Here is a 13,938-nt window from a genome sequence, read left to right as displayed (position 1 = left end):
AGGGGGTGTTCCTAGGGTTTTCGCTGGGCCACTTGGTGAAAGATTAGGAAAATGATGTGTGGGAAAATACACACATGGGCTGATGGTGTGGTACTCTGAACCCGGATTTGAAAATGGGCTAAATTTGTATTTGTAAGTTTAAGATTTTAGAATAAATCATGCACGCACATATTACCTTGATACTTCTGTCCAATTTCAAGAAAAATACCATTGTACATGGTCTACACAAAATTCAGAAAATATAATTTGCACTTGAAAAACATGGTGATTGTACTATTTCCTCTGGAAATTTGTCTTTGTTACACAAGTTACGTACTCCCGTTCTGAAATAGTCTATGTTTACCTCTAAAATTTATTTTGAAATAATCTACATTTTAGTTTTTAGTCAACAACAATATTAAAAACACAGTGGTTTTGCTCTTTTTATTGGATGATATTATTTTTAGTGATTTAGTTGTTCATTTGGGATGAGCAATACCATCTAAACATTCCATTTGGAGATGCTTGGCTTTGTAGGGAATCCAAGTTATGAAAGGTAAATGATATATAGTGCTAAAACATGTAAACATGATCATATTCCCGGCCGTGACAACAAGCTTTAGCTTAGATAGGTACCCCCCCCCCGTTCCTCTTTGATCGACGCGGGGTGTTGTGTCATGTAGGAAGCGAGCAGGTACATAGGGGTATCAATTAAAACGGGACAGAGGTAGTATTTTTTATATTGCTAACTTGCCAGGTGTGCACATAGCCCACTTTGGATTGAGTCATGGTACTTCCATAAAATCCCACGGCGTCACACCAATTTGATGTAAACAAACATGTCAAGGGTTCCCTCCCACCTTGGATCTTATGTTGGTCATGTGTTGCGCCGTGATTTTGTCCCGCTGATCCCGCACCTTTGCACATGACTGGATACACGATGTATGACATAGCTTGTGTCCACATATTTCTTCTTTTTATGCGAGGTAAAAGGAGATTGGAGATAGAAATATAATCATCAGTTATCACCTTGGAAAGGTCTGAGGGGAAAATTCCTTAACCTGCAGTTAGGAAATTGAACCGCTTTCACCGAAAGTGGCCTAATGTATTCTGATGGAGAGCTTTGTGTATATTTTTTAGAAGTTTTTAGTGTTGCATAGGGCGTTTGTACATATTGCAAGCAAGCACACATAATTTGTTGCGCGCACGGCTAATATGTTGCTGGAAGAAAGAGCTGCCGACCTGCGGGTGCATGCAGGCACCGTTGTGCCACTGTTGCAGTTGTCGTCGTGTTGCGTCGGTCCATCCAGGAGAAGGTGGCCGGATTCCGCGGTGCAGAGCATCCGCCGCCGATCTGATTCCGTCGTGTCTAAACCAAGGGGCAACCCATGCTTCAGTTTTGGCTCCCCTGGATGAGCCTGCCCGGCTGCTGCCGTTCGGCCAGAAAACCCAAAAGAACGTGACCGCACGTGCACGTACGTGCAGCAATGCTAGGCCGTTATTAATTTGTAACATACGAGAATATACTGCGACTATTCGCAAAAACAAAGAGAATATACTGCGACCGTACGAACCGACTACGCTCAATGGCGATGGAACGACCAACCGAATCGATCGAGCGAGCGAGCGAGCCCGCCGGGTTTGACTCGTCTGAGCTTGGGCAAGAACGGGCAACGTAGACGAGTTGGGCACAGCCGAGGGCTTGGATGCGGTGTCAGGCGGTCAGTAGCTTGTGATTCAGGTGGTCAATTTATCGTTTTCTTTTAACTGAGCAAAGCGACAAATTTTCATATACTACTCCTACTAGTGACAAACTAATTAACAATCAAAGGATCAGAGATTACATCACGGAGAAAGCTGACGCAGTTACGCGTGAGTCGTTTCTGGCCGACGGCCGCACATGCAACATGTATGTTTCAAGGTTCAAGCTCAGGGTGGAAAGGCAGAAACCGCAATCCGGTGGGAGGTTTGCGTTACATTGGGCGACGCTGTTTCTCACGATCCATGTTGCTTTTCTCTCTGCTGGGTTGGCAATCGTGCTCCCACACTCTTGCTAGTTAAGTAGTGTGTCTAGTTTCAGTAGACAACCGAGAACTTAGCTCAAATGATTTTTTAATTATGTGAATATATTTTTACTACGTGAATTATGATTTTTAGTTACAATTCTCTTGCGATTTAAAAATCTGTCAGGGTATCAGTTGGAACTCGATCTGCAACCCGAGTTGGAACTCAAAAAATTCCACTTGTAACTGCAACTTATAGGATGCACAAATCACGATGTAGCTTCGTCGGTTGTGGACTTGAGAGCGCCAAGTTAATCTCAGCTAACTAAGAATATGCATATTCCTTTTATGCTTGTTATATGGGTTCAGACCAGAGATTAATCATAACTTGTTTTTGATGGTGCACTTGTACCTGCATCTAAATTTACGGAAATTTATAAAGAGTACTCCATCCGTCCACAAATAAGTGGACATCTAGCTCTAAAGTTTGTCCACAAAAGAGTGTACACCTATGTTCCCAATGCACTTTAATTGTTCTCTCTCATCGCACGAAAATCAAACCCAATAAATGGAGCACATATTTTTCTTGTTTTCTACATGCACTTAGCTCATTGGAGTAAAAAAATTAAAAATGAGAGATGCATGTTCCCAATGTATTTTTTACTCCACTTCATAATTTATCTTGGAAAACCCGCATGTACTTGTGGACGGAGAGAGTAGACAAGTAAATACTAAGTTTCACTTTTATTTTGAACTTACGTTAGTGTGTCTAGTTTTATCGAAACTAAACTTTTGTAGCGCAACTTTCTAGATTTTACTCCTATAATTCTAAGTTTTAAAATATGGATAATAGTACTATCGGAACACTACTTTTTATAAACTGTATGTTCGCATGGAAAACTTCCACGCATGCATTCAAACTTTCTTACACACATGGAACAGATGAGGTAGATGCAATGTTTTGTATTTTTTTTACAAAATATCTCTCAAATTATACTCCCATCTGCTATCTCATTTCAGCTTTGACTTGGTCTTGAGGTGATACATCAAACTATTATTCTTCGTTGGCATATTTCAACAACCCTTTTTCACTGGCAATTGCTTGATTGTGGTTGCATGCAGTCCTTCGTCCTCTAAATCCTACACATGCTGATAGCGTGACCGTTTTTGCATCATGTTAGAGTCGTCCGCCATCCTCGGAACAAAAAAGTAGTATCTGGAGGCACCCGATCTCTGCCATGAAGTCTCAACACCATCGTATGGCAACTCCAGTGAATCCATGGACCGAAGAAGAAGACAACATTGGGTCGATCACACCCGAGGAACTCATGGAGCGATTTGCAACATTGTTGGGATTGGATGATCGTTAATGTAACACCAGCCGCCAAGTCATCGCCATATCGCGGTATCCCTTACAAGGTTCTAGCCTATATTTTTCTCGAACTTGTCACATTTGAATTATGAGAGTTGTTTACCCTCCAATTCATAATACTTGTCGTGCCTTATTTGGTCCTAGCCTGTAATGGATCGATTAGCGGGAGTACACAATTTAAAATTAGGTTTGGCATACGTTCACTTGTTACAAGTTTCTAGTCTCTAGTTCTAGTGAAACACATGGGTAACAACTCTATCAACCAAAACGTGATGGCCCAAAGAAAAGGAGGAGCAACACGGCACGGGTAGTGTAGTACCACCCGTGAGTTGCAAAGATCGATTAGCGTTGGGCGTGGGCAAGAGGTTTTTGGTCACGGAGGCTTTTGGCTCAGCTAGGCATGGTTCATTCGTTCATGCGTGGTCACGCCACTGCACGCGAGGCGAGCAGCAGCTAATCAATGACAGGTCGGGTCCAACTTGCGCAGCAAACAAAACCGCGACTTGCGCCCCAAACAAAAATTCAAATACCGCCCACCGCGCACGAAAACGAAACAGGCAAATTCATTGCTGCTCATTCCGCGAATCGCACAAAAAGATCCTACTAATAAGATCCTAAGCTCCCACCGCCGCCGACATGTGGGCCCCAACCCAGCAGCGCAGCGTTCCCGGCCAGCTCCCACCGCGGCGAGGTCCGTGGTTTTCTCCTTTCCCCGAAAAAAAGTGGACGAGTTTTCCAGGAACACCCCTGACCTTACACTAAATCCGCATTTCCCCCTGCGCGTGCCACCTAGGTATAAAGCGAGGACACCTGCCTCTCCCCGAAGACCAGCAACCCAACACACGTCAAACCCAAATCTCCAGCGAGTCCTAGAATATTCCCCAAACCCCCACGCACCGTCTCTGCTCCGCCGCTCCACCGCCACCACCACTCGTCGCGATGGACGCCCGCATCGCCTCCGTCGACAACAGGCCATCGCCGGCGGCGGTGAACGGCGCGGTGGGCTGCCCGGCGTCGGCGCCGGGGTGCCCGATCATGTCCTCTCACCCCGCACCTCTCGCGTCCGGCGCGGCGTCGCTGGGGCGCCACCTGGCGCGCCGCCTCGTGCAGGTCGGCGTCGGCGACGTCTTCGCCGTCCCCGGCGACTTCAACCTCACGCTGCTCGACCACCTCGTCGCCGAGCCCGGCCTGCGCCTCGTCGGCTGCTGCAACGAGCTCAATGCGGGCTACGCGGCCGACGGCTACGCGCGCGCCCGCGGCGTGGGGGCCTGCGCCGTCACCTTCACCGTCGGGGGCCTCAGCGTGCTCAACGCCATCGCGGGCGCCTACAGCGAGAACCTCCCCGTCATCTGCATCGCCGGCGGGCCCAACTCCAACGACTACGGCACCAACCGCATCCTCCACCACACCATCGGCGTCCCCGACTTCTCGCAGGAGCTCCGCTGCTTCCAGACCGTCACCTGCCACCAGGTACGCCCGCGTTCCTTCCCCGACATGCATTGCCTCTTCCTTGGGGATTTTTTGGGTCTGAGGAACGGCTCTTGATCTCGGTCGTTTTGCCTGTTCCTAAATTCAGGCGGTGGTGACCAACCTGGACGACGCGCACGAGCAGATCGACACGGCGATCGCGACGGCGCTCAGGGAGAGCAAGCCCGTCTACCTCAGCATTAGCTGCAACCTGCCTGGGATACCTCACCCCACCTTTACCCGTGATCCGGTCCCCTTCTTCCTCGCTCCCAGGTACCAATCCTTCTATCTTCTTCTCCTAGCCTGCCTTCTCGTGTATTATTGCTTTTCAGTTTCCGTGACTCGTCGGCTAATTTTGGATCATGGAACATTTCCACCAAATTATCTAGTGCGTAGAATGATGTTTCGACTCCTGATTTGCATTTGTTGCTGTCTGAGTTATCTGATAAATTTAATGATCTGCTAGGAGCTTAAGATTTTAGTACTGCCCAAATGATCTGCCTAGTTGATTCAGTAGTGTTCCTATGTTCCTATCTATTTCATTGATGCTCTTTTACTTATCTTATATGATGAATTTAATGAGTGTTTTGTGACATTTCACTATAAGTTGATAAGCCCCCTGATGAAATAAGTTGTGTTGGCTAAGCATTCTAATGAATTGAACTGTGTTATGAAATGGAAGGAAGGATGAATTGTAACGATCCTTCTCTCTTCTTCTCCTAAGCCTTCTCGTATATTATTGCTTTTGAGTTTCCATGGCTCGTAGGCTAATTTTGGATCATTTTGGGAATAGGTTTGGATCAATTAACATTTCCACCAAATTATCTAGTGCGTAGAATGCTCTATGTCAATACCTTGATTTGCATGTTGATGCTATTTGAGTTATCTGATGTATTTCATGATCTGCTGGGACCTGGGAGATTAAGATTTTAGTATTACCCAAATAATCTGCCAAGTTTGAATCAGTACTTACTATTCCTATACTGGGATAGTAAAAACGTTGATGCTCCTAGGGTTAACTAATCTGACCAATTTATTGAGTGTGTTGTGATATTTCACTATAAGATGATTAACCCCCCTGATAAAATAAACTGTGTTTGCTAAGCATTCTAATGAAGTGAACTGTGTTGCTAACCATTCCTATACTGGGATAGTGAAAATTGCATCTACTGGAATCATTAGCAGTTCAGCATTGACAATTTAATATTTTAACATCAGGAATTTGGGTTCTATTTGACTTGCATCAACTCTGTTGTGGCAATATGAATATATGTGGATCCATCTAATGAATTGAACTGTGTTGTGAAATTGTAGGATGAGCAACAAGATGGGGCTCGAGGCTGCAGTGGAGGCAACCGTCCAGTTCCTGAACAAGGCGGTGAAGCCGGTGCTTGTCGGCGGCCCCAAATTGCGCGTTGCGAAAGCACAGAAAGCCTTCGTCGACCTTGTCGATGCCAGTGGCTATGCATACGCGATAATGCCATCAGCCAAGGGCCTTGTTCCAGAGACGCACCCCCACTTCCTCGGCACCTATTGGGGTGCAGTCAGCACCGCATTCTGTGCAGAGATCGTTGAGTCGGCCGACGCCTACATCTTCGCAGGCCCTATCTTCAACGACTACAGCTCTGTTGGTTACTCTTTCCTCCTCAAGAAGGACAAGGCCATCATCGTCCAGCCTGACCGTGTCATTGTTGGGAATGGACCGGCATTTGGCTGTGTCATGATGAAGGAATACTTTTCTGAACTGGCAAAGCGGGTTAAGAAGAATACCACTGCCTACGAGAACTACAAGAGGATCTTTGTGCCTGAGGGCAAGCTGCTGCAGTGTGAGGCGAATGAGCCGCTGCGTGTCAATGTGCTCTTCAAGCACATCCAGAAGATGATTACCGGTGACAACGCGGTGATCGCAGAGACAGGTGACTCCTGGTTCAACTGCCAGAAGCTGAAGCTGCCCGAGGGCTGTGGGTGAGCATTCTTTCACTCTGAATCTACACTGTTACAGCTGTGTATGTTTTCTTGCTATTTACCTTGTTCTGAGCATGGGTTGTTTGCACACTTCAGGTATGAATTCCAAATGCAGTATGGTTCAATCGGATGGTCAGTTGGTGCATTGCTTGGTTACGCTCAGGGGGCAAATGACAAGCGTGTGATCGCCTGCATTGGCGATGGGAGCTTCCAGGTGAAATTTCTCGCTTGTCTTGATATGTTGCTATCTGCTGCAAATGATTGTCTGTTTCTACACTAACTTGATCTTGTTTGCAACTACCTACAGGTGACAGCCCAGGATGTGTCGACGATGCTGCGGTGCGGGCAGAACAGTATAATCTTCCTGATCAACAATGGCGGGTACACTATCGAGGTGGAGATCCATGACGGACCTTACAATGTCATCAAGAACTGGAACTACACCGGCCTTGTGGACGCCATCCACAACGGGGAGGGCAAGTGCTGGACCGCCAAGGTAAGCAACTGTTCCTGTCCAAAGCTCACAATAACGACCTGAGTTGGTGGAATTGCAGCTGATGGATGTTGTGATACGTGCAGGTGAAGTGCGAGGAGGAGCTTACGGCAGCTATTGAGACGGCTCTGGGGGAGAAAAAGGATTCCTTCTGCTTCATCGAGGTGATCGCGCACAAGGACGACACCAGCAAAGAGCTGCTGGAATGGGGCTCCAGGGTCTCTGCAGCCAACTCCAGGCTACCCAACCCTCAGTAGACCAAGCTTGCCCTCCTCTGCCTCACTAGTAGCATGCCCTGGCACGTTGGCCGCAATCAAATAATTGTGTACTCTTCGTCTTTGCCCTTATGTCTTCCAGATGCTCGGTAATTCTGTTTGTGTCTACGTTATAGTATGCCCATTACGAGAGTGAATAAAATGAACTCGGCGACATATGATCCGGCGTGAACTCGGTGTTTCATTGGTCCAGCTCAGTCCAACAACATGTGTGGGGTCTAGTGCAGAAGGTTGGCTCTCCCGTATAAAGTGTTACTACTACAAAATAGAACAAAATACTACATGTGAGGGGGACCGCTTTGAGGAGAGAGATTTCATTTGTTTTCTTCTTCTCCCTCTCGAGACTGCACCGGACGTGGTGGGTAGGCAGGCTCCATTAATACTGTGGTGTCGTTCTTCGTGCAAGCTGCGGCGACGAGAAATCGACGGTCAACAGCAGCCGGCGACAGAGATGTCTACGCCGGGTCCGGGGTCAAGGAAGGAGCAGCATGCGGGGAGGAGGACAGCTTAGGTACAAGCGGAGGAGCTCGCTGCCGTTGGCGACTGCGCGCGTCGTGCCGGTCGGTTGATGTGGTGGCAGCATGTTGTGTGCGCTTCCGCAGGGACGATCACACCACGTCGCTGGCAGTGGCACGCAGCCTCGGCGTTGAGATTGAGTTGCTCGGGCTCTTGTAGAACAGAGTCGGAACGCCATATGTGTGGAGAAATTTCAGAGGAGAGAGAAACTCCGAAAAAGCTTCAGACGCCGCCGCAGCATCCTTTTCGTTGGGAATTAAGGAGAGAGAAAGAGAGAGTCGAGGCTCGCTGAAACTCACGCGCCGACGGTAATGACTAATGAGACAGGGTCACAGCCTCACAGGGAGAGGCAGTCTTGCCACCAGATTTGAGGTTTCGCCGGCGCTATCTCCCAGAGCGCGGCCGCAGATCGAGCACGGCCGACGGCACGACTGGGCAGAAGAAGTTGGCACTGTGGCAGCCCGTGGTGTCCCTGGGCGAGGGGAAAAGCGGCGCCCCTGTACTGCATCGGCTTCCTGCGGCGGACGGAGGCGGACGGAGTCGGACGGATTCTTGCTGTTGGAGGAGGCGCGGAACGCGAACGGCGTGCTCTCGGCCACATCCTCCTGTACCACCATCACGTCCACCTCTCGCTCCTACTTGGAGTCCTCGTCGAACTTCCGAAATGCCACCTCGAAGTCGTCGTCGGCCGCGGCGGCCTTCCGCTGCTACTTGCACTCTGACCAGAGGTGGCCCGCCGTGACGCACGGCGCCGAGGCCAACTAGGCTTTACCTCCACCCCACATCGCATCCTCTCCCCTCCTTTCCCCCGCCGCAGCAGCTACCTTGCTGCCATGGCCTCCCTCGCCACCGCCTCCGCCTCCACGGCACTCCTCTCCGCCTACCTCGGCTTCTCCACGCCGGCGAGTTGCGGAGGAGTTCCCGGGCGACTTCGCGAGGGGACGAGGAGGCGTTGGGCGCGGCCGCTGCGCACGCCGTTGCGGTTCCCTGCAGCTGGAGCACGCCAGGGAGAGCAGGCGCGGGCGGCGGCATGCGTGGCTAGGTGACGCCGAGGAAGACGGGCATCTAGAAGCACGCTGCCGGAACTCAGTCTCGCCTGGTTCGTGTTGGCAGACGCACGAACATAGCATGCGACACGAACTTGTCTGGGATCTTGCTGCACACGTGCGCCGCACAGTCGCCGGGGTTGGAGAAGAAATAGAGGAAGGCAGTGCAAACTGCGCAGACCAGAGCTATTTCTCTCTCTCCAGTCCCATGTGATAGCATTGATTACGGGTCCACTCCTTGGTATTCTCGTGTGTATTTGCAGTTATATGAAAAAAGGTCTGTTTCTCAGGTAGGCCCGGCAATCTACAGCTGGACCAATAGAAGGCTGATTTCCGGCCGGTGCAGGTGCCGCCCGGTTCAACCAAGACTTTCCCGCCCATTACCTGTTTCTATGAGATTTGTTATCGCTTCCAGGAAAAATATATCAGAAACTTTTAGCTCCACCTTACTTCTTGAACTACCTTCGATCTGATCAATTTTTGTGTACCTATATCGCCATCAACTGCCTGAGATGTCAATGAGCACGCGGCTTGTGGAGTTCATAAGAAATATACGATCCGTTAACATGGGAACATCCTTGTATTTACGAGATACAACGTGCTTACGTGCACCATGGACATCGAATGTCTCATGGGTCATGGCCAAACATGTAACAATGTCAGGACGAAGGGCACGTGTAACATGTCCGTCCAGCTTCCAAACGTAAATCCTACTGATAGTCAACATGCATATTTACCACCATTCTAATATGCATGACCTCTAGAACATTGGCTAAAAACTAATGCGATTGCCCTCAAAAAAGAAAAAAAAAACTAATGCGATTGGTCAGACATAATATCATTGGATTTGTCACAAAAATATTTGTAATTATTTAGTTCTATCAGTAGCTTACTGATAATACAATTTTTTTGTGTGTAAAATAGGAACTTTATTAGCAGGCGGGGTTGCATATCGGTCAAGTTCCAGCAGGTTTGGCGTTCCGTCCAAGCAAAAGTTGCTAGATTAGTGGCAAATTTAGTTCCACTAACCACACCACACCCCTATTTTGCGAAGCTGTATGTTTAATTTCTGAAACTAATCGAACAAAGTAGACCTTCTCACGGTACGTCCACAAGCTGACAATGATCGGCAACTGGCCATGGTGGATACAAATATAACGGCGAAGCTGTATCCTACATTCCTACTGAACCCCCGCATAGTTTGAAATGTTTGTGAAACATATGTTTAAATTAATTTATTGCTTAAGCTTTATTATGCCATTTTTTTTTTTTTTTGCGAGAACAACCCTGTTCATATTAAACCGCGGTTCTTACAGAACAGTCCAGAAACAAGAAAGAAAATACACATAGGTCCTTCTGAACCCCAACAGCGGAGACGGCAACGAGAACGTCGCGCCGGCGCGCCGCCGCACGAACTCCCCAAAGCCTTGGATCGGAAGTCACCCCTGTACGAACGGGAAGTCGACGCCACTCGGCTCCGCAGAACCTCCGCCCTGCACCGCCACCGCCGTCGACGCGGTCTCCATGAACAGCGGCCTTCATCTTCTTATTCACCCAGATCCGCCGCCGCAAGATCTGGCCGGGGCTGAGAGCACGGCACGAATCCTCCGATTCGCGGGTGCTAGGCAAGCAGGTGCGCCACCACGGAGCTCCACGAGCGCCGTCGCCGAAGAAGACGCCCACCTGCACCAAAAGCAACGCCGGCGGCCCCAGCTTCTCCTCAGCGCCGCCGGTTGAAGCCCCAAAAGAGCCATCCATATCTACACACGCGAGGCGGAGATCCCCCACCCTCCCGCCGCCGGAGCGGCCGGCGGAGGGCGAGGGATCTGTCGGATCGACGGCGAGGTGGTGGTTCGACTGGGAGGTGGAAAAAATCGCCCCTCTCGCACAGTGACGGGGGAGGGGAGACGTCCAGGCTCGTCTTCTTTGGTTAAGCTTTATTATGCCATTGTTTCTTCTTTGGAGCATATATAGCAACTGTCCAAGGATCGTCTCAGTTTTCATTCGTAAAATACAATTTTGATTATATTCAAGTAAAATCAAACTTCCTTCTCCCAACGCAATTTAACTTGTCAATGGAGGCAATAACTTGTAAGCACAGTTATATATTCAAGTATTTGATGCGGACACTTGATTTTTTTCAAGATGGTCAAATATAAAGCTCGCAAGTTTTGGATTAACCTTGTGCAATTGGTATAAGCTAATAGAGGACTTTGCATAAGATAAGGAAACATAATCAAATCCCTAAACATATTATCCATGCAAGTGGTGCAACACAATACACCTTATATTCTGAAAAAAATTCTCAAAATTATATGGCTTACATCTAGGAAAGGAAGGAGTACTATTTAACATTCATGATCATTGTTCGCATAAACGTTGAGCATATTCAAATAATAAAAAATTCAAAACAATTATAGCATATAATTTTAGTTGGGCCAGCTTAATTCCCCACCCTATCCCTTCGGTCTTGTGAGCTGTGACAAGGCGATCATGCTATTGAGTGCCTCAGAACAGACCGTCAGTCTAATGGCTAGACACGCGGGACCGGATTTGAGCCTTGGGCTCGGCAGGGTGCTCATGAGTTTTCATCTATAAAAATGGCCGGATTACCGCTGATTTTTTTTAGATCAACAGGGATCACTTCCAGCTCCATTTCATAGAAAAAAGCTAAATTTACAGGAGTTCAAAATTTGCTAAAAAAAGGAAAATTGGAAAAATAGAAGCTAGCATACCAATCTGCCTGTTTTTCAAAGATCGCTAGGGAAACAGCTGCCATCCCAGCTGTTATCGGAATACCAGCAACCATGAAACAACAACAGAATCAAAGGTTTAAAACGAAACTGAAAACAAGTTTACTTAAACTACAACTCAAGGTGCCAGAAACATGAAAGAACAAGACATCCTTTAGCTTCTCTTCTGAATTCTCCCTCACCGACGACTCTCGGGGGCACCGTTTTTGCTCTTGCGCCTTTTTCTGAGATCACATCACCACATGAATGTTGTGTGAATCACCAGGGTTGTCCAGGAGATACGCCAAGGTCGCCCTTCCTTTGTAGCTCGGGTTCCAGGAGGATATCCAGTCGAAGGTTGGGCATCTCACCCTACAGAAGGCAGAGAAGAGCTTTCATACTGGCTAGCTGCAGGTCCAAGAATTGAGTGTTTTTTTTTTCCATTTTCGAGAATCCCGATGGAGGAAGTAAACCAAGCGCCAAACTTGTTTCAAATTAATCCAAATAACCTTATTAAACAAAGATTATTTCTATTCAGCAACAAACTCCAGAGAACAACACATGAAACTACATTGAAACATGAATTTCTTGTTACAAAGTCACTTAGAAGCAATGAATTCAAAATTAGAAATATGCATATATAAAACCAATATTCCCGCTGATTTAGTCGGTAACGGATGCTAGTGGCTGGATTGGTCTCATTTTTTTATCTGTCACCGGCCTCTACCGGACCGAAAACAACGGGCTCCTAGCTTCGCGTGGTTCCAGGAACTACGCTGCGCGCTGAAGCACGAACGCTGCTCCCTGCTGCATGTGGTGTCCATAAACAAGAACATGGCCGGTGTGCAGCACCCGCTGATTTGACAAACCAAGGAACTGCCTGGTCAGGTGTGCGCAACTTCAGTTTTGGCTCCTCTGACTGAGCCTGCGCCAGCTGCGGCCTTCTTTTGGAGAGAACGTGACATGGTACATGCGGGGATATGCGGTAGCCGTACGTACGTACGTACGTACTGACTACTTGTAGTGCTACTTGTGTTCATGGCCGATCAGACCCGACCAGCCAACCGATCGGTCGATAGCCCACTGGGTTTGACTTGACCACCTTTGGGTTCATGGCGCGGTAAAAGAACGGCCACCTACACGAGTTGGGCACAGCCGGCCGCTTGGATGTGGTGTCAGGCAGCACCTTATGTACGACTCAGATAACCGATTCACCGTTTTAGTGATTACTGACCTGTGGCCGTTATTTTTCTCATACAAGCGTAAGCTGAGCTCACACTACACAATCACATGACGGAACGGGCGCAGGCTGACCCTTACGGTTTGTCCTGCATCATGGATCATCTGACCAGGATAATGTGCATCTCCCTCTATTTCATTATAGTCGTCAAAATGTTTTATAATATGGTTTCAATGCATTTTTTTTTGTCTCGGAGGGAAATCATTTGGAACCACATTTGAAGATCAATGCAGAAGAATCGAAACCGGTGGGAAGTTTTGGATCTAAATAAGGCAACGCTGCTCTTTTTTTGAGGGGCAAGGGGATCTTTTATTTTATTTTAAGAAATGCTCATTCAATATCAAGAATATTCCAAGATGATACTAGCATTTTTGGTTGAGGAGGGATGGAGTATGCACTGTTGTTTGATCTTAGTTGGAGAAATACAATTTAATTTGATATTACATTGCTCTCGAAGTGATTTTAGTACGTGTTAGTGTTCGCTGGCATAGAAGTTCACAATTTCGAAGTGACAACAAATATTGGACACTTGCTATCAAATACGGTGGCATTAATCCAGCCAAGCCAAACATGACTAAATTCAGGCTACCAAGCAACCACGCCTCTTTGCTATTTGATGGAAATGCGGACAACAAAACACGAAGCCTACACAGTAGGCATTACTATTTTACCCATGGACTATGTTTAAGAGTAACTCTACCGGATTCCGTAAATATCCAGCCTTCTAGACACGTATAAGGGATCTGAAAAATAGTTTTATGATGTCACGTGGCCTCAAATTGAACATGCAAATAAAACCGTAAAGCCAAATATTCAGAATGTTGGAGATTGAGAAAGAGGAAGAGGTGAG

The 13,938-nt window shown here is 47.7% G+C and overlaps 1 protein-coding gene across 1 annotated transcript; it reads left to right on the top strand.

Annotated features, from left to right (window-relative positions):
- Positions 1-4,293: 4,293 nt before the first annotated feature.
- LOC124695352 (pyruvate decarboxylase 2) lies at positions 4,294-7,660 on the top strand. The gene is made up of 6 exons (XM_047228208.1): positions 4,294-4,824; positions 4,931-5,094; positions 6,136-6,786; positions 6,883-7,000; positions 7,094-7,282; positions 7,366-7,660. The coding sequence occupies exons 1-6, from the start codon at positions 4,294-4,296 to the stop codon at positions 7,534-7,536; spliced, it is 1,824 nt and encodes a 607-aa protein (XP_047084164.1). The 3' UTR covers positions 7,537-7,660.
- Positions 7,661-13,938: the final 6,278 nt, after the last annotated feature.

The sequence above is a fragment of the Lolium rigidum genome, chromosome 3 (assembly GCF_022539505.1).
Source record: "Lolium rigidum isolate FL_2022 chromosome 3, APGP_CSIRO_Lrig_0.1, whole genome shotgun sequence".
Lineage (NCBI taxonomy): Eukaryota > Viridiplantae > Streptophyta > Magnoliopsida > Poales > Poaceae > Lolium > Lolium rigidum.
Note: the sequence above shows the minus strand (reverse complement) of the source record. Positions and strands in the feature narration are given on the sequence as shown.

What these genes read in the sequence shown, in the direction of transcription:
- LOC124695352 (XM_047228208.1), top strand. Translation starts at nt 4,294, where the DNA reads ATGGACGCCCGCATCGCCTCCGTCGACAACAGGCCATCGCCGGCGGCG. An exon ending in TTGGCGATGGGAGCTTCCAG is followed by an intron (nt 7,001 to 7,093) that starts GTGAAATTTCTC and finishes AACTACCTACAG; the next exon opens with GTGACAGCCCAGGATGTGTC. An exon ending in GCAAGTGCTGGACCGCCAAG is followed by an intron (nt 7,283 to 7,365) that starts GTAAGCAACTGT and finishes TGATACGTGCAG; the next exon opens with GTGAAGTGCGAGGAGGAGCT.